The sequence below is a fragment of the Anolis sagrei genome, chromosome X (genome assembly GCF_037176765.1).
Source record: "Anolis sagrei isolate rAnoSag1 chromosome X, rAnoSag1.mat, whole genome shotgun sequence".
In the NCBI taxonomy this organism is placed as follows: Eukaryota; Metazoa; Chordata; class Lepidosauria; order Squamata; family Dactyloidae; genus Anolis; species Anolis sagrei.
Genome location: NC_090034.1, coordinates 105,949,750 through 105,968,587, shown reverse-complemented (window position 1 = coordinate 105,968,587; position 18,838 = coordinate 105,949,750). Strand labels below are relative to the sequence as shown.

At 47.8% G+C, this 18,838-nt stretch overlaps 1 protein-coding gene across 1 annotated transcript; it reads right to left on the bottom strand.

The window, feature by feature from the left end:
• Nucleotides 1-4,478: 4,478 nt before the first annotated feature.
• On the bottom strand, nt 4,479-16,897 carry LOC137094877 (kelch-like protein 6). The gene is made up of 4 exons (XM_067460797.1): nt 16,756-16,897; nt 11,832-11,910; nt 8,625-8,852; nt 4,479-5,988 (listed from the first exon to the last, which is right to left on the bottom strand). Exons 1-4 carry the CDS (start codon nt 16,838-16,840, stop codon nt 4,479-4,481), a joined length of 1,902 nt encoding a protein of 633 aa, XP_067316898.1. The 5' UTR covers nt 16,841-16,897.
• Between the last annotated feature and the right edge of the window lie 1,941 nt (nt 16,898-18,838).

The following is an 18,838-nucleotide window of genomic DNA, read 5'->3' as shown; positions in this document are numbered from 1 at the left end:
CATTCTACCAGGCAGGAAAACACCTTCAAAGCCTTCTCAACAGATGCCCATCCAGGCATCTGTTGAGATGGCAACTACGTCGGACTCTACATCCATCATACAGCTCTGGCCATCCTAATATTGAGGGATTTCTCTTCCTGTTGTTTGAATCCCTTGCTCCATTGTGACTTAGGTTGCATTCCACACTATATCATTAAAGAACTTTGACAACACTTGGCTCAATGGTAGGGACACTCTTTGGCATGGATGGCATTAAACATTTATATTATTTCTGAGTCTCTTGCGACATCTAGTGGTGAAAAAAGGTTTTACAAAAGCAAAACTATCTTCTATCTGCCTATCTACCCATCTTATCTATCTATCTATCTATCTATCTATCTATCTATCTATCTATCTATCTATCTATCTACACATGTGTATGTGACAGACGGCCTCCTCCAAGATGTTCTGTTTTTCCTCCAGAATGGACATCCCAGGGTTCCTTACTCTCTCCATTTATTTATTTACAGTATTTACATTCCTCCCTTCTCACCTCGCAGGATTACAATGCACATATACATGGCAAACATTCAATGCCATTTAGGCATACAACATATATAGACAGACACAAAGGCGACTTAACATTCCAGCTTTTCCGGCTTCATGAGGGTGTGCTCGATTCCCTTCATTTTGGGAGTTGTAGTGCACCCTTATCCAGAAAGCACCGAACTCAGCCGACGACAGATCTGGACCACACTTGGCACACAGAGCCAACATGGCCAACTGTGAATACTGGCAGCTGTTTTGGGAATATTGCCCTAGGAATCTGGGAGTTGTAGCTCACCCTTATACAGAGAGCACTGAGCCCAGCCAACGATGGATCAGGACCAGATTTGGCACACAGACCCAACATGGTCAGCTGTGAATACTGGCAAGTGTTTTGGGAATATTGCCCTAGGAATCAGGGAGTTGTAGTTCACCCTTATCCAGAGAGCACTGAACCCAACCAACGACAGATCTGGACCACACTTGGCACACAGAGCCAACATGGCCAACTGTGAATACTGGCAAGTGTTTTGGGAATATTGCCCCAGGAATCTGGGAGTTGTAGTTCACCCTTATCCAGAGAGCACTGAGCCCAGCCAACGATGGATCAGGACCAGATTTGGCACACAGACCCAACATGGTCAGCTGTGAATACTGGCAAGTGTTTTGGGAATATTGCCCTAGGAATCTGGGAGCTGTAGTTCACCCTTATCCAGAGAGCACCGAATGATGACAGATCTGGACCACACTTGGCACACAGAGCCAACATGGCCAACTGTGAATACTAGCAAGTGTTTTGGGAATATTGCCCCAGGAATCTGGGAGTTGTAGTTCACCCTTATCCAGAGAGCACTGAACCCAGCCAACGACGGATCAGGTCCAGACTTGGCACACAGACCCAACATGGTCAGCTGTGAATACTGGCAAGTGTTTTGGGAAAATTGCCCCAGGAATCTGGGAGTTGTAGTTCACCCTTATCCAGAGAGCACTGAACCCAGCCAACGATGGATCTGGACCACACTTGGCACACAGAGCCAACATGGCCAACTGTGCATACTGGCAAGTGTTTTGGGAATATTGCCCTAGGAATCTGGGAGTTGTAGTTCACCCTTATCCAGAAAGCACCGAACCCAGCCGACGACAGATCTGGACCACACTTGGCACACAGAGCCAACATGGCCAACTGTGAATACTGGCAAGTGTTTTGGGAAGATTGCCTTAGGAATTTGGGAGTTGTAGTCCACCCTTATCCAGAGAGCACTGAACCCAGCCAACGACAGATCAGGACCACACTTGGCCAACTGTGAATACTGGCAAGTGTTTTGGGAAGATTTCCCTAGGAATCTGGGAGTTGTAGTTCACCCTTATCCAGAGAGCACTGAACCCAGCCGACGACAGATCAGGACCACACTTGGCACACTGACCCAACATGGTCAGCTGTGCATACAGGCCAGTTTTGGGGAGGATTGACCCACGATTCTGGGAATTGCAGTTCACTCACTTTTCCAATTACAAATCGGTCGGGGGAATTCTCACCCCTGAAAATATTCACATCTTGAGGATCTGAGAGTTGCCGCCTGCGCCGAGAAGCTTAAGATGTTTATTTCATGCGCTTTTGCACACATGTCAGATGAATATTTAATTGCCATGAATGATTAAAGGCGGCTGGCTTCGCTCTTAGCAAGTCTGCTTTATGCTCTGGCGACAGATTGGCTCCAAGCTTTCCTATTCCGAAGGGATTTGCAGTCTTCCTCCTTCCAAGATTTAGCCATTGAGAGTTAGATCAGATAGAACACTTTTCTAGGAATGTCAACAAAGGGGGCATCTACACTGTGGAATGCATGCAGTTTGACACCACTCTAAGCCCCATGGCCCATTGCTATGGAAGAATGGGTGCCCTAGTTTTACAAAATTATTTTCGGTTGGGGCCTCCCCAAACTACAACTCCCGGGATTCTGTAGAATTCAGCCATGGCCATTAAAGTGGGGCCAAACTGCCTTAATTCAACAGTGTACACTGACAAATTAATAGCGGAGAAAGTTCTACACCTGGCATGGGAAAACTTTGGCCCTCCGGGTGTTTTGGACTTCCTTACGATCGCCTTGAAGGATGGATCTGGACCAAACTTGGCACACAGGACCCCCCCCCCCCCCATGACCCACTTTATGTCCTGTTATGGTTTGTGGAGGATGGGATTTGAAGTACCTTCACTCACTTCCAGAGACCACTGCGACACCTACCAATGACAGACCTGGACCAAACTTGGCCCACAGATTCCCCCCTCCATGACCTACTTTACATCCTGGTGCATTTGGCTGAGGGGGGGAGGATGGACCACAGATGGGATTTGCAGTACCTTCACCTGATTCAACTCCCAGACCACTGCGACAGCCACAAATGACGGACCTGGACCAAACTTGGCCCACGGATCCCCCCTCCATGACCTACCTTACATCCTGGTGCAGTTGGGGGGAAGGTTGGATGGACCACAGATGGGATTTGCAGTACCTTCAACTGGTTCAGCTCCCACATACCACTGCGACACCCACAAATGACGGACCTGGACCAAACTTGGCCCACTGATCCCCCCTCCATGACCTACTTTACATCCTGGTGTGGTTGGGTAGTGGGGGGAGGATGGACCACAGATGGGATTTGCAGTACCTTCACCTGATTCAGCTCCCACAGACCACTGCGACATCCACAAATGATGGATGTGGACCAAACTTGGCACACAGATGCCCCCCTCCATGTCCTACTTTACACCCTGGTGTGGTTGGGTAGTGGGGGGAGGATGGACCACAGATAGTATTTGCAGTACCTTCACCTGATTCAGCTCCCAGAGACTACTGCGACAACCACAAATGACAGACCTGGACCAAACTTGGCACACAGACCCCCCATGGAGGATGGACCCCGGGCGATGCAATTTGTACCTTCACTCACTTCCAGAGACCACTGCAACCCCCACAAATGACAGACCTGGACCAAACTTGGCTCACAGATCCCCCCTCCATGACCTACTTTACACCCTGGTGCGGTTGGGTAGTGGGGGGAGGATGGACCACAGATGGGATTTGTAGTACCTTCATCTGATTCAGCTCCCAGAGACTACTGCGACATCCACAAATGATGGACGTGGACCAAATCTGACCCACAGATTCTCCCCTCCATGACATACTTTATGCCCTGGTGCGGTTGGGTAGTGGGGGGAGGATGGACCACAGATGGGATTTGCAGTACCTTCACCTGATTCAGCTCCCACAGACCACTGTGACACCCACAAATGACGGACCTGGACCAAACTTGGCCCACAGATCCCCCCTCCATGACCTACTTTACCTCCCGGTGTGGTTGGGTAGTGGGGGGGGGGGAGGATGGACCACAGATGGGATTTGCAGTACCTTCACCTGATTCAGCTCCCACAGACCACTGCGACACCCACAAATGACGGATCTAAACCAAACTTGGCTCACAGATCCCCCCTCCATGACCTACTTTACACCCTGGTGCGGTTGGGTAGTGGGGGGGGGGGAGGATGGACCACAGATGGGATTTGCAGTACCTTCACCTGATTCAGCTCCCACAGACTACTGCGACACCCACAAATGACGGACCTGGACCAAACTTGGCCCACAGATCCCCCCTCCATGACCTACTTTACATCCTGGTCCGGTTGGGGGTGGGGGGAGGATGGGCCACAGATGGCTGAGGGGGGAAAGGAAATGGCCTGAGGCTGTTAGGAATGGTGGGAGTTGAAGTCCAAACATCTGGAGGGCCAAAGTTTGCCCATGCCTGGTGTAGACGCACCAAAAATGTTGAATGCAGAAACACAAAAAGGAGGCAGAACATGACAGAGGGACATCATATGCTTTTAATGGATCCAGGGCTAAGAGGAGTGCGGATGAAAATACACCTTCCCTTTTTTGGGCGTGGAGGAATTTCAGTATCTCTCATGGGGAAGCTTGACTTGGGAAGCCAGGACAGTTGTCTTCTGGTCTGCCTTTGGAAGGAGCCTTCAACCCAACAGCCACCCGTTTGACGGGCGCGCCTTGAATAAGAGCCGCCAGGTTGGGCCTCACCACCTTTAAGGTCACGCATTTGAGCACTCTTCGCACCACGGTGCCTTGGCGGGAGAGTGCCTCTGGATACTGGGTCCAAGCCGCCTCTCCGGGCTGCCAATGGTAAATGGCGTCATGGGTCCTGGAGGTACAGACGCCTCCCATGACGTAGACCCTGCCGTGGAAGCAAGTGGCACCCGCAAAGGCCAGAGGTAATGGCAGCGGCGGGATGGTGACCTCTTTGCTGATCACCCCATCTTCGTGCATGAAGAAGCATTTCGGGGTACAAGGCAGGAGTTGGCTGAAGCGCCGGTTTGGGTATGGTGGGGTGACCTTTTTGGAGAAGAAGCCCCCGATGACACAGATGCCGGTCTCCATCGTCACGGCGGAGGCGCCGTGGAGGCTGAAATCGAGTGGCACTTGTGTCCAGGTGTCCAAGGCGATGTCGTAGACCAAGATGCCTTGGTAAAGCACTTCATCTGAATCGGCATCTCCGCCGATTAAATACAGCTTGGCTTTGAAGGCGGCCGAGGCAGAGAAGCGTAACACAATGGGCAAGCTGGCGATGGAGGCCCACGTTTGGTGGATGACGTCGAAGCTCTCCGCAGTGGCTAAGGGCCCGGTGTCATTCCATCCACTCAACGCAAAGTGCTTTTGTTTGCAAGTTAGGAATATATGGACGGAACGAGGGGTTGACATGGATGGGAGCTGGACCCAATGGTCTGCCAGGGAGTCGTATTCGTGGAGGGCGTTGGAATACGTGGCGTCAGGGTGTTTTCCGCCTGAAATGTACAACTTATGCTCCAAGACGGAACATCCCGGAAGAGCCACCAACTCTAAATGGGGCAACTTTGTCCTCGAGCCCGTAACTGGGTTCAAACACTCCACGTAGCAGTCCATGTCTTCATTGGCGGAGAGGATGTCCCTCAAACGCGGGACTTTGATGCACACAATCCGTTCCTGGAACATCCCTCTCCGGAGGCCTCCACTCCGTTGCAACCTTCCAGCACCATCAAGGTCTTCCCAATCCAGCTCTGAGTGGTGGTCAAGCGTGGCCAAGAAGGCTTGGATTTCAGACATTTCTGCATCGGTCAGCAAAGGCCAACGTATGTGTTGGAGAAGTGTCTGGAGTGCCACTAACCGTTGGGAAGGTGCAACATTCACCCAACACTGAACGGCTCGGAAGACCTCGATTTCGGAGCTTGTGTTGAGTTGGTCAGAAGAGATGAGGCCACTCACGGCGCCGGGATCAAGATGCTGGAAGTCCCGGTGCTTTGGGACCAATTCAAAGTGGAGGCCCAGGTAGCGCAAGGTGCCGCGCAACAAGTTGGTGTTGTTGTGATCCCGAGCAAGTGCATAAAAGCGGAGGCAGTTCTCCTCGGAGACCTGATCTAGGAGATATCTGCCAGGGGTTCAATGGAGAGAAGAGGGCATCATGAGAAAGAGGGCAGCTGGCGCTCCAGGGTGAAGCTATCTCTTTCTCGGACGCAGGAGGATGCTGCACTCTGGCCTGAATTCACCTTTGCACCACACAAAAGTCCAGTATTACTAAGTAAACAGTTTATTGAAGAAAGCAAATATAAAAAGGCAAAAAAGCAAAAGGCAATACAAAAAAGCAAGGTCTCAAAAATCAACAGGAAAAAGGCTATTAAAAGGCAATAGTCCATATATCAGAGTTCTGTTCAAAAATGACAAGGTACATGGAAAATCAGGAATCAAAACATAAGCATAAATCCATAACCAGGAACACTGTTGCAATCCAGAGCAGGAAACGAGGCCCTAAGATAACTATCCACCACACTTGGCTGTGAAAAACAATCCTTTTTTTATTGAAGAAAAATGGTTACAGAATAAAGGAAAAATGCAAGTCAAAAGCCGCAGCAAAATCAGCAAACATGAATTTAAATGGACAAAAACAAAACCCAAGCCACACTGTAAAATACTGGAACCTGTTAGCAATCCACTAACCATACTTGATATCCTAGAAATCTTTCAATGGCCAGGAAAACCGGGAGAACTGCCAAGGTCTTCATCAATTTGAAACGATGCCTGAAATGAGAAAGTCAGCCCGGCAGAAGGCACTTCAAGCCAAAGAATTGGTTCCGTGAACCGCCCCTCTGCTTTGAAGCCATTGTTTGTATTTCTCTTAATCGGGAAGACCTTCGCAAGCTGAGTGATTTACTCCTGTCTTGCCAGATCTGGCCCCTTCTGTTCTCATTAAGGTTCCCAGGTGCAGAAGGGAGTGAAAGGTCATGGCTTTCCTCTGAAACATTCTCATGAACATTGGTACTTTCATTTTCCAAATCTACAGAAGTTTCTTCCTCACTAATTTCAGGAGCACTGGCATTTTCCAAATCTACAGAAGTTTCTTCCTCACTAATTTTAGGAGCATTGGCATCAAGAGGTACATTTTCATTAGCATCAGTAAATATATTTTCATTAGCATCAGGAGGATCAGGTTCAAGTTCAAACTCAGGCTGAACCCCAACACACACAGGAACTTGTTCCAAAACATTAATCCATGAGCATGAGCACAAAACTTTCCCAAAGAACTTAATCATAGACTTGAATGTGGAACAAGACCAAGGTGTACACAGTATCGCAGTGTTGCCTGCTCTGACCCTTCTAGAAAACAACAGTTTAATTTAAGGACCACAAAGCCATGAAGTCATGCCTTTGACACCTGCTCTGTTGTGTCAAGGATTTCTCACACTGTTGTTTCAAGGATTTCTCACTGAGTGTCATGTATCATGTTCTGCAGTTGATGGTGGTTGGTGATGGTAGGCCTAGCAGTTGGTGATCAAAGACTTAATGTCTTAGTTCTAAAGGGTTGAGTAATCTGTAAGTAAGAGTTCATGGGTGAAAGCAATTAAGGGTGGAGGTATGCAAGAGATAGATTGCAGCTGGGTGTTTCTGGATATAAGGAGCTAGCCTTGGGACTGATCTTCGGGAGAAAAGTATTTGTTTTATTTTGGTGGTAGATGCTGCTGGTTTTCCCCCAGGTTTGTGGATTTTCAGTATCCTGATGTGTCTCCTGTATTCTTGGAACCTTGAGTCTCTGGACTGGCTTTGGACTACAGTATCCCTGGACTTTGCTCATTGAACTCTCGGCGTTTGACCACTGGACTGGACCTTTTGACTATGGTGTTATCTTGAACCAGAAATAGTGTTTGCTGTCAGTTTTTGTTTTATATTTTGTGGCTGAGCGCTATCTTTATGTTTTATGTTTTTGGACTATTAAAACACCAAGCATGTGGACAATTTAAACAGAAAGGAGGAAACCATGAAAATGAACAAAATCTGACCACCAGTATTAAAAAAACTCTAAAATTACAACAGCAAAACAACAGAAGGAAAACAATCAGGGACATCTAATCACCTCTCAGCAAAGGTTTGCTCCAGGCACTGTCAGACCATCAAATGCTAATCAAGGTGGTCAGTTGAAACATTCACACCTAGCTCCAGCAGACAAGAGTCCTTTGTCCCACCCTGGTCATTCCACAGATATATAAACCCATTTTCCTAGTTCCAACAGACCTCACTACCTCTGAGGATGCTTGCCATAGATGCAGGCGGAACGTCAGGAGAGAATGCCTCTAAACCATGGCCATATAGCCCGAAAAAACCTACAACCCAGAGATTGAAATGCTAAGTCTTTCTCTTCCTGTGTGAACCTCGCCATGAATATCTCTCTGCGTGTGAATCCCTGAGAATCGTTTCTAAGTACCAAATCTGATTTTGGATCTGTGTATCCTGATCGTACAGCAGTAAACAGTGCAACTGTGAAGATTAAACCCTCCTGATATATTTTTTGGATGAAAAACTGAATTTGTGAGTGTGTGGAGAAGGTAGACGTTGCAGTTGTACTCTGCTGACAAACTGATAAACTAACCGAAATGTTGTTTCTGTGAATGGACTTTCCTAGGTTTTGCTTGCCTCTGTGGCACTTGCTTGTCCAAGGTGTGGCAGTTCCAGGGAGGTCGTGATTGGAAAACTATAAGTCACTTCATGAACCTATCCTGCGACATCTCGCTCTACCTGCTGATGAGGTTCAAGGCGGGCAGGAGTTGGAGCCGGCTGGCTGCGGTGAAGAGCTCCTCGGCAGTTTCGGGACAGAGGGTCATCTCTCCCGAATAGAGGTAGGTGAGCAGGTTTTGGAGGATGGAAGGGTCCAGGCCTTGGAGGAGGACCTCTCCATCCCTGGATTCCTTGAAGTCGCTGGTGAACACCGCCTGGAAGTATGGGCTGACGGAGGCCAGCAGTGCCCTGTGAGGAGGACAAAGGTCATGGAGTCACACGTCTGACTGTATTTCATAGAGTCAAAAAGTTGGAAGAACCATCCAGTCCAACCCTGTCTGCCGGGCATGAGGACAACATCAAAGCCCTCCCAAAAGATGGCCATCCAGCCTCTGTTTATAGAATCCTAGAGTTGGAAGGGATCCCCAAGGGCCATCCACTCCAACCCCCTTCTGCCAAGCAGGAAGACACCATCAAAACCCTCCCAGAAGATGGCGATCCAGCCTCTTTCTACACTCCAGGCCTGGAAACACCTATGCAGAGGCGGCCCTGGGTAATTTTCAATGGTAAGGAAACAGTATTTTGGTGCCCCCCCCCCCAACCAATCACTGATATATATTTTCTGTTCGTCGTGGGAGTTCTGTGTGCCATATTTGGTTCAATTCCATCATTGGTGGAGTTCAGAATGCTCTTTGATTGTAGGTGAACTATATATCCCAGTAACTACAACTCGCATATATCAAGGTCTATTTTCCCCCAAGAGTGCCTCAAGAGCGCCCCTGGGCAAAATAAACTATACTGCAAATGCTTACTTTGCGTAATGGTTGAGCCACCCCTGTACCTATGACCACTGCACCACAGAAGTAACCAAGAATATAAGCAAAAGGTTTATTGTAAAAACATATAAAAGCGTATTAAACATCAGGATTAAGAAAGGAAGATATACATTTCGCTTGCTCTTATAACCACAGCAGTCTTTCTCTGGGGATGATTTGTCAGGTGCAACATTTAATGAGGATGAACTAGACTTTTGTAAATTGTTCTCAAGCTCACAGAAGGTCAATTCATCTGCAGGAGAAGAGAGATAAGAAACCATTATCTGGTGCATCAACGTTGATGAGACTAAAGTGAAACTTTCCCTGGTATCAATATAAAGCCTTTCCTGGTCCCTGAATCGAAAGGAAAACATTTCACTTGTCCTTACAAGGATTTATTATCAATGAATTCAATGAATTGACCTTCATTGAGCCTGAGAACTATGCCTCTCTTTACAAAAGTCTAGTTCATCATTAAATTCTGCACCTGACAAATCATCCTCTGAGAAAGACTGCTGTGGCTCGTTCCCAGGAATATGACCTTGGGCATTTAAAGGAAAAACACTCCATTCATCAGACAATTCAGGCCTCTCTCCTGGGCTCGGAACAGGCCCAGCAAAACCCTCATCCTCATCGCCAACAGACACAGGCCCAGAAGAACCCTCATTGTAGGAGCTCAGCCGACTGGGGTTGTCACACTGCCTCAATGAGAGGATTATGGTTATGTTCAATCTCCTTCAGAGCAGGACCCTTCAGAGATTTCCAAGTTGGATTTTAATGTAGATTCTCAGGGGTCTGTGAATGAAAGAGAGGGCACAGAACAAACTGCAGTGCAAGGGGAGTTAGAAGACTCTGGGATTGTTAATTCTCAAGATAGAATGGTTTCCAGACAGTCTGATGGGAACCAGCTTGTGTTGATAGATAAAGAAAGTGAAAGGGATGTGTTAACGAGCAACCGGGAGGAATCAACCTCTGGTAGAAGGGGTCAAATCTGCCAAGATCGCCACCTGCAAGGGGGAGTCAGAAGGTCTGTCAAGATAAGGGAAAAAGGGAAAATTCTCAAGGGAATCGGAATGCATTTTGTGTAGGTCTTTTTGAATAAATATAGGGCTTTCACAGTGTGCTGGTACGGCTGTACCAGGAGCTCCAACTTTATTTTCTTTCTGTTATCTATTTGCAGTCATAGGGCAGACCTCCTGTCCATCATAATTAAGCTTTGTTTCCGCCCCTTGTCCAGGGCTCTGGGAGGGAAAGGAGCCATTTTTTGGGCAGTCTCACACAAGGTACCTAAGCCATAGGACATAGACCAGCTTGTCCCGTAGAAAAGCATCCAGGGGAACTAACCATCCAGGGAAAAAGTAACATCCGGGGATACAGAAGCAGAAATTCCAGGAGAAAGGTCCCAAAAGCTCTGGCTGAGAGCTCACAGCATCAGAGGGAACAGCCCTGAAGTTTCTAAGAATTCTCGAAGGGAGAACAGCATTACAGATCCACGGAACTCCAGCTGAAATATCTTCAAGCCTTGGCAGATAGGTCTACCCGATACCCAGACGCATTTGGAATCAGTAGTAGGACCCACACCGATGAGGCATAGATAGTAAACAGCCTGGAAGAGGTTAAAAAGGGTTTTTCCTACAGAGAAAGTTTAGTTAATCAAAGTCAGGTACCAGCCCATTGAGGACTAGACTAAGAAAGCCTTGAAGTGTTGTTTGAACCATTGAAGATTTGTTGTTTGTTCCATAATAAAGACTTTGTTGTATCGTCAAAGACTCTAAAGACCATCACTTCAGAAAAATCCCTGAGAACCTCTCTTTGAGGCGCCCTGGCTTCCCACTGGGCTTAAAGTATACGTCCTATAGAAAAGTACAGCTGTTACAGGCCCAGCACGCGACAGAACGCACAGCATTGCCTTCAATGAGTGCAACATCGGTCACTGATCAAGTCTTGTATATGTGTCATGTCAAGATTCATGGAAATCTCTGCTCAAGGCTCATGTTCAAGTTGCTGTTGGTGAAAGTTTCTTGTATAATTCTTCTGTGGATTTTGGATCTGTGCAGCTTTGTTCCCTGGCTTTTCAAGAGACTTTGGACTTTTTCCTCTGTGGGGTTTAAGGACCATGTATTTGTGGGTTTTGCTGTGGAATTAAGAATAATCTCTGTTCTCTTTTATGGATTATATTTGCCTACCTGCCGGTTTGGATTGTTTTTAGACTTTCTTACTCAATCTTTCGTTTGCCCTTTTCACCCTTTTTGATATTGCTTGCATTTATTCAATAAACTGTTTATTTGCTAAAGAACTTTGAAATGTTTGTGGGTTCAAAGGTGTGCTTCCAGCCTTGGTGTGCGACACTCATTCCCATTGACATCAGACATAATCACCGGCTGAACTACAACACTGGTTGACTTTGACCCACCTGTTGCAAGGAAACCTCTTCCCTCCGGCGACCAAAGTGGCATTGCAGAGCTCCTGGGCCTGGCGCAGTTGTTTGAGACCTAAATGGAAATAATAAAAAGGCAGCAAAGTTCCTAAGAAATCATCTCTGGACACCTCAAGGGGAAGAGCCACTCTATTAGGAGGCATCCTTTGCAGAAGGATTCCTAGTAATGTATTGTCGAAGGCTTTCATGGCCGGAATCACTCGGTTGTTGTAGGTTTTTTCGGGCTATATGGCCAAGTTCTAGAGGCATTCTCTCCTGATGTTTCACCTGCATCTATGGCAAGCATCCTCAGAGGTAGTGAGGTCTGTTGGAAGTAGGAAAAATGGGTTTATATATCTGTGGAATTGCATTTTTATTTATATAGATATGTACGCACACATATACACATTTTAATATACTTTTCTCCATATTTCCAGACCTTACCATACCGAGTCCAGCCTGGAGAGGCGAACCAAGCGCAAAGGAATCCACAAGCTGCCTTCTTTTTGCCCTGAAAACTACAAATCCCATGTAAGCTGCCCCGAGTCCCCCCCAAAAGTTTGCTCCAGGCACTGTCAGGCCATACAGGAATATATTCCAACCTCCAGTAGTACAGCCGTACTCCATCCTGGGCAGTGGCTCTAGGGGGGTTATTGTGTGTTGGTGCTACTGTTCCACCTATGTGCAGAGAAGACTGTCAACAGCTGCAGATTGACTGAAGGCATCAGTAGAGGAACTATACGGCTCCCTCCTGGAGCCCGAGGTCCTGCTGCGAATATCTCTCAAGCTACTGTGATTTGCACCTGCCACTTTTTCCTATGCCCCTACTTAATGTCAATTACACTGCCAATCTGCCGATTTCTTGCCAATAAGAATTGCACTGTGTAGGAATACCTCTGTAGTCTAATCCCTCATTGCACTGTTATGAAAGATGACTTGTTAGCACTCCAGCACTTTAATTAACGGTGAGATCTCTGTTAGTTACTAATGTCAATGGGGCTATTGTGCGGTCACTTTAATTTTGCATTTGCACTTTACATCGTGTATTATATAATCACTCCCAACAATGGTCGAATGGCCGGGGAAAATTGGAGATGGTTTTATAAGGCGGAGGAATTTAACTACAACAATGGCGGAAATGATGGTTTAACAACCGCCAGGGCTATTGACATATCATATAATAGCGCACTAGTGAACTACCAGGATATGGAGAATGATAGAGGGGGGAGGGAGGGAGGGAGTTCCGGTGCTTGGGGGGCCCCCATCGAGGTGATGATGGGGAGGAGGAGATACGGGAAAGGGAGAGTTAAAAAACCAATTCGGCCAATTCGTGAGCAAACCTTAAGAAAAATTCCAAAATGTCCTCCCGACATGGTAAACTTGGGTTCCAAGGTAGACGGTCCTCCCGGATTAAAGGTGGTGCTGTTGAACACCAGGTCTGTCAATGGTAAAACATCAACCATTCAGGATTTAATCCTGGATGAAAAGGCAGACCTGGCGTGCGTCACGGAGACCTGGTTGGACGAGGCTGGAGGGGTTAATCTCACCCAGCTTTGCCCACCAGGTTATGCCGTGCAACACCAACCGAGATCCGGGGGGCGGGGAGGCGGAGTTGCAATAGTCTATAAAGATTCCATCTCCTTGGTCAGGGGCCCGGCCTTACAGTCGACCTTGTTTGAATGTGTCCACCTGAGGCTAGGAGACCGGGACAGAATAGGGCTGTTGTTGGTGTACCGACCACCCCGCTGCACCACGGCCGCCCTACCTGAGCTTGCAGAGTTGGTCTCGGGCCTGGCATTGGAGTCCCGGCGGCTTGTAGTGCTGGGGGACTTCAATGTCCATGCAGAGACCACTCTTTCAGGAGCGGCTCAGGACTTCATGGCTTCCATGGCAACTATGGGGCTGTCCCAATTAATATCTGGCCCTACCCACTGTGCTGGACACACACTTGACTTGGTCTTCTGTCAGGGCTGGGAAGAAGGTGGCGGTGTGGAGGAGTTATCAATCTCCCCTTTGCCATGGACTGACCACCACCTGATCAAGTTTAGACTTGCTGCAACTTCTAACCTCCGCAGGGGTGGTGGACCCATTAAGATGGTCCGCCCCAGGAGGCTTATGGATCCAGAAGGACTCCTGATGGCTCTTGGGGATGTTTCCGCTGCCTTGGATGGTGATTCTGTCGATGCCCTGGTCGCTCACTGGAATAGGGAGTTGACTAGGGCAATAGACACAATTGCTCCGGAGCGCCCCCTCTTAAGTCGCCGAGCGAAACCGGCCCCTTGGTTCAACGAGGAGCTGGTGGAGCTAAAGCGAACAAAGAGGTGGCTAGAGAGCGTGTGGAGGAAAGAGCCCAGCGAGTCAAACCGAACACGCCTACGCCTCTATCTAAGGGCGTATGGCGCGGCAATAGAGGCCGCGCAAAATGCTTTCTACTCGGCCAATATTGCGTCCGCAAGGAACCGTCCGGCAGAGCTGTTCCGAGTAGTCAGAGGGTTGTTGAATCCCACCTTGAGTGGGTCCCCTGACGACTCGACAGCGCGCTGTGAAGCATTTGCTCAGTACTTTGCGGACAAAGTCGCTTTGATCCGCGCGGGCTTTGACACCACATTAACTGCAGTCTCTGAGGATGTAACTCAAGCATCTGCTTGTCTAGTTTTGTTGGATTTGTTTCGATCTGTTCAACTCGACGAGGTCATCAGGGTTCTGGGAGAGGCGAGGCCCACCACATGCATCCTAGACCCCTGCCCTTCCTGGCTGGTAAAAGAAGCCAGAGGGGGTTTGGCAGAGTGGGTAAAGGTGGTGGTTAATGCCTCCCTTCGGGAAGGCAAGATTCCAGCCAGCTTAAAACAAGCTGTCATCAAACCGCTGTTGAAAAAACCATCACTAGACCCCACTCAATTCGTCAACTTTCAGCCAGTCTCCAATCTCCCCTACTTGGGCAAAGTCCTGGAACGTGTGGTGGCCTCGCAACTCCAGGAATTCCTGGTGGACACGGACTATCTAGATCCGTCACAGTCTGGCTTTAGGCCGGGACATGGTACTGAGACAGCCTTGGTGGCCTTAGTTGATGATCTGTGCTGGGAACTGGACAGGGGGAGTGTGTCCCTGTTAGTTCTGCTGGACCTCTCTTCGGCCTTCGATACCGTCGACCATGGTATCCTTCTGGGACGCCTCGCGGGAATGGGTCTCGGGGGTACTGTCTTGCAGTGGCTCCGGTCCTTTCTCGAGGGTCGCTCCCAGAAGGTGTCACTAGGGGACTCCTGCTCGACTCCTCGGCCATTGTACTGTGGAGTCCCGCAGGGCTCAATACTGTCCCCTATGTTGTTTAACATATACATGAAGCCGTTGGGAGAGATCATCCGGAGTTTTGGGGTGCGATGTCATCTGTACGCAGATGATGTCCAACTCTATCACTCATTTCCACCTGCCACTAAGGAGGCTGTTCAGGTCATGAACCGGTGCTTGGCCGCTGTCACGGACTGGATGAGGGACAACAGATTGAAACTAAATCCAGACAAGACAGAGGTACTCCTGGTCAGTCGTAAGACCGAACAGGGTACGGGGTTACAGCCTGTGTTGGACGGGGTCACACTCCCCCTAAAAGCACAGGTACGCAGTCTGGGAGTTCTCCTGGATTCATCGCTGAGCCTGGAACCCCAGGTTTCAGCGGTGGTCAGGGGAGCATTCGCACAATTAAAACTTGTGCGCCAGCTGCGTCCGTACCTTGGGAGGACTGATTTGGCCACGGTAGTACACGTTTTGGTTACATCCCGCTTAGATTACTGCAACGCTCTCTACGTGGGGTTGCCTCTGAAGACTGCCTGGAAGCTGCAGCAAGTACAACGCGCGGCAGCCAGATTACTAACGGGTGCTGGGTACAGGGAGCACACCACTCCGCTGTTACTCGAACTCCACTGGCTGCCGATTAGCTTCCGAGCACAATTCAAAGTGCTGGTGTTAACCTATAAAGCCCTAAACGACTCCGGCCCTGTTTACCTCTCCAAACGTATTCTCCCCTACGAACCATCAAGACCACTAAGATCGTCTGGAGGGGCCCTGCTCTCGGTCCCTCCGCCTGCACAAGCACGGCTGGTGGGGACGAGGGACAGGGCCTTCTCGATGGTGGCCCCTCGACTTTGGAACTCCCTGCCATTAGAGATCAGAACTGCCCCCTCCCTCATGACGTTCAGGAAACTAACAAAGACCTGGTTGTGGAACGCGACATTTGACAACTGATTTAATTCTTTGCCCACATGAAAGGAGGATGATGAATGGGATTGTGATGGTGTCGGACGATTTGGCTCTTTTAACTGGGATGTTAATATTTTAATGTGTATGGTGCTGATATTTTAATCGTGTAATGAAGTGGTATTGTGTTGTTATTGTATATTTTTTGTATGTTAACACATGTTGTGAACCGGTCTGAATCCCTCTTTGAAGGTAAGAGGGTCGGTATATAAAACTTCAAAATAAATAAATAAATAAATAAATTATATGCTAATCAAGGTGGTCAGTTGAAACATTCACAGCCAGCCCCAGCAGACAAGAGTCCTTTGTCCCACCCTGGTCATTCCACAGATATATAAACCCTTTTTCCTACTTCCAACAGACCTCACAACCTCTGAGGATGCTTGCCATAGATGCAGGCGAAACGTCAGGAGAGAATGCCTCTAGACCATGGCCATATAGCCCGAAAAAACCTACAACAACCCATTCCTAATAATCCCAGGAAAAATAAATAAGGACTGGATCCCTTTCCCCTTCTTTCTCCAACTTAAACTATTTCTGCAGTATTTGAAATACGCTGAGAACAAAGTGGAAAAGCGGAAGGAAACGGGACATTTCAAACGCGGCTGGAAAATTGGGACGGAACAGGATGAATGGGGGCTGTCCTTGGGAGGTCAGCTGAGCCCAAGCCCACCTTGGCTAAAACAAGACTTCAGAGAGACCGATGTCTTCGCCTCACCGTCCTTCTCACTGCTTTCCGCAAAACTGGGTGGATCCATGAGCTTCAAGTTTCCTTGGAAGAAGCCTCTCTCTCTTGGCCACTGGATGTTTTTCAACTGGTCCCAAGGGCACCCCAATTTAGCCCTCCCCAAGGCCTCCTTTGCAGCAAAGGGCCCCAGTTGACCATGGCAGGCATCATCAATGGTCACTGTGACACTCTCAGCCATTTTTTTAGGCTGAAAAAGCCTCCTTCAGCTGATACTCAAGTCAAGGTTATTTATTGTTTTACTCTGTTATTATTATAATTTTATTACATTTATGATTTTACTCTATTTTATCTTATTTATTATTATTACACTTACATTATTTACACTATATTATTATTATTATTATTAGCCGTCCCCTGCCACGCGTTGCTGTGGCCCACATGGGGGGTTCTATGTGGGAGGTTTGGCCCAATTCTATCATTGCTGGGGTTCAGAATGCTCTGTGATTGTAGGTGAACTACAAATCCCAGTAACTACAACTCCCAAATGTCAAGGTTCTATTTTCCCCAAACTCCACCAGTGTTCACATTGAGTATTCATGTAGAGTTTGGTCCAGATCCATCATTGTTTGTGTCCACAGTGATCTCTGGATGTAGGTGAACTACAACTCCAAAACTAAAGGACACTGCTCACCAAACCTTTCCAGTATTTTCTGTTGGTCATGGGAGAACTGTATGCCAAGTTTGTTTCAATGCCATAGTTGGTGGGGTTCGGAATGCTCTTTGATTGTAAGTGAACTATAAATCCCAGCAACTACAACTCCCAAATGACAAAATCATATATTTTTTAGGTGAAGGACATACATTGGGTTGTTAGGTGTCTTGTGTCCAAATTTGGTGTCAATTCGTCCAGTGGTTTTTGAGTTCTGTTAATCCCACAAACGAACATTACATTTTTATTTATATAGATTAGAAACACCACAAGATGAGTCCGCAGCAGATAATCTGCTGGCTATTGTATTGGTTCACACGTCGGACACTTCCCAAGTGTGATGTATCGGCGAATAATGCGTGCAGATCCCAGTAGGGTGGCCTTTTGCAGCTGGCAGATGGTCAGCTTGTCAGCGCTGATTATATTTAAGTGCAAGCCAAGGTCTTGAGGCACTGCACCCAGTGTGCCGATCACCACTGGGACCACCTTGACTGGTTTGTGCCAGAGTCTTTGCAGTTCGATCTTTAAATCCTCATATCATGTCATCTTTTGCAGTTGTTTCTCTTCAATCCTGCTGTCACCTGGGATTGCAACATTGACAATCCATACTTTGTTTTTTAACATTATTGTGAGGTCAGGTGTCTTGTACTCCAAAACTCTGTCTGTCCGGAAGACCCAGAGTAGCTTGACGTAGAATGACGTTTTCGTTCTCTGTAACTTTTTCCGGCTTGTGATCCCCCCAGTTTTTTGTCGCAGGCAGATGGCGTTTGTGGCACAAGTTCTAATTAATCATCTGAGCAAGGGTGTTGTGCCTCTGCTTGGAGTCTGTCCACGATCTTCTTGCAGCAGCTGAGGATGGGATCTGTTGTTTCATCTGCTTCCTTGCAGAGTCTACACTTGAGATCTGTCTTTGACTTTTCAATTCTGGCTTTGATGGCCTTGGTTCGAATGTCTTGTTCTTGTGCTGCCAGAATCAGGCCCTCCTTTGTCTCCTTTTTCAGAGTCCCATTTGTGAGCCACAGCCATGTTTTTTCTTTGTCAGTTTGACTCTCAATTTTTCCGAGGAATTGTCCATGGAGAGCCTTCTTTGGCCAGTTTTCGCTTCTGCTCTGGATTATGTTTTTAAAGTATTCCCTCTTTGTCTTTTGCACTTGAAGCCGTTTACTACTATTGACTATTATTATTATTATTATTATTATTATTATTATTATTATAGAATCCTAGAATCCTAGAGTTGGAATAGACCTCATGGGTCATCCAGTCCAACCCCATTCTGCCAAGAAGCAGGAAAATCGCATTCAAAGCACCCCCAATGTGATTTTGGCCAGCATCAATAGGAGCCTAGTGACTAGAGCAGGG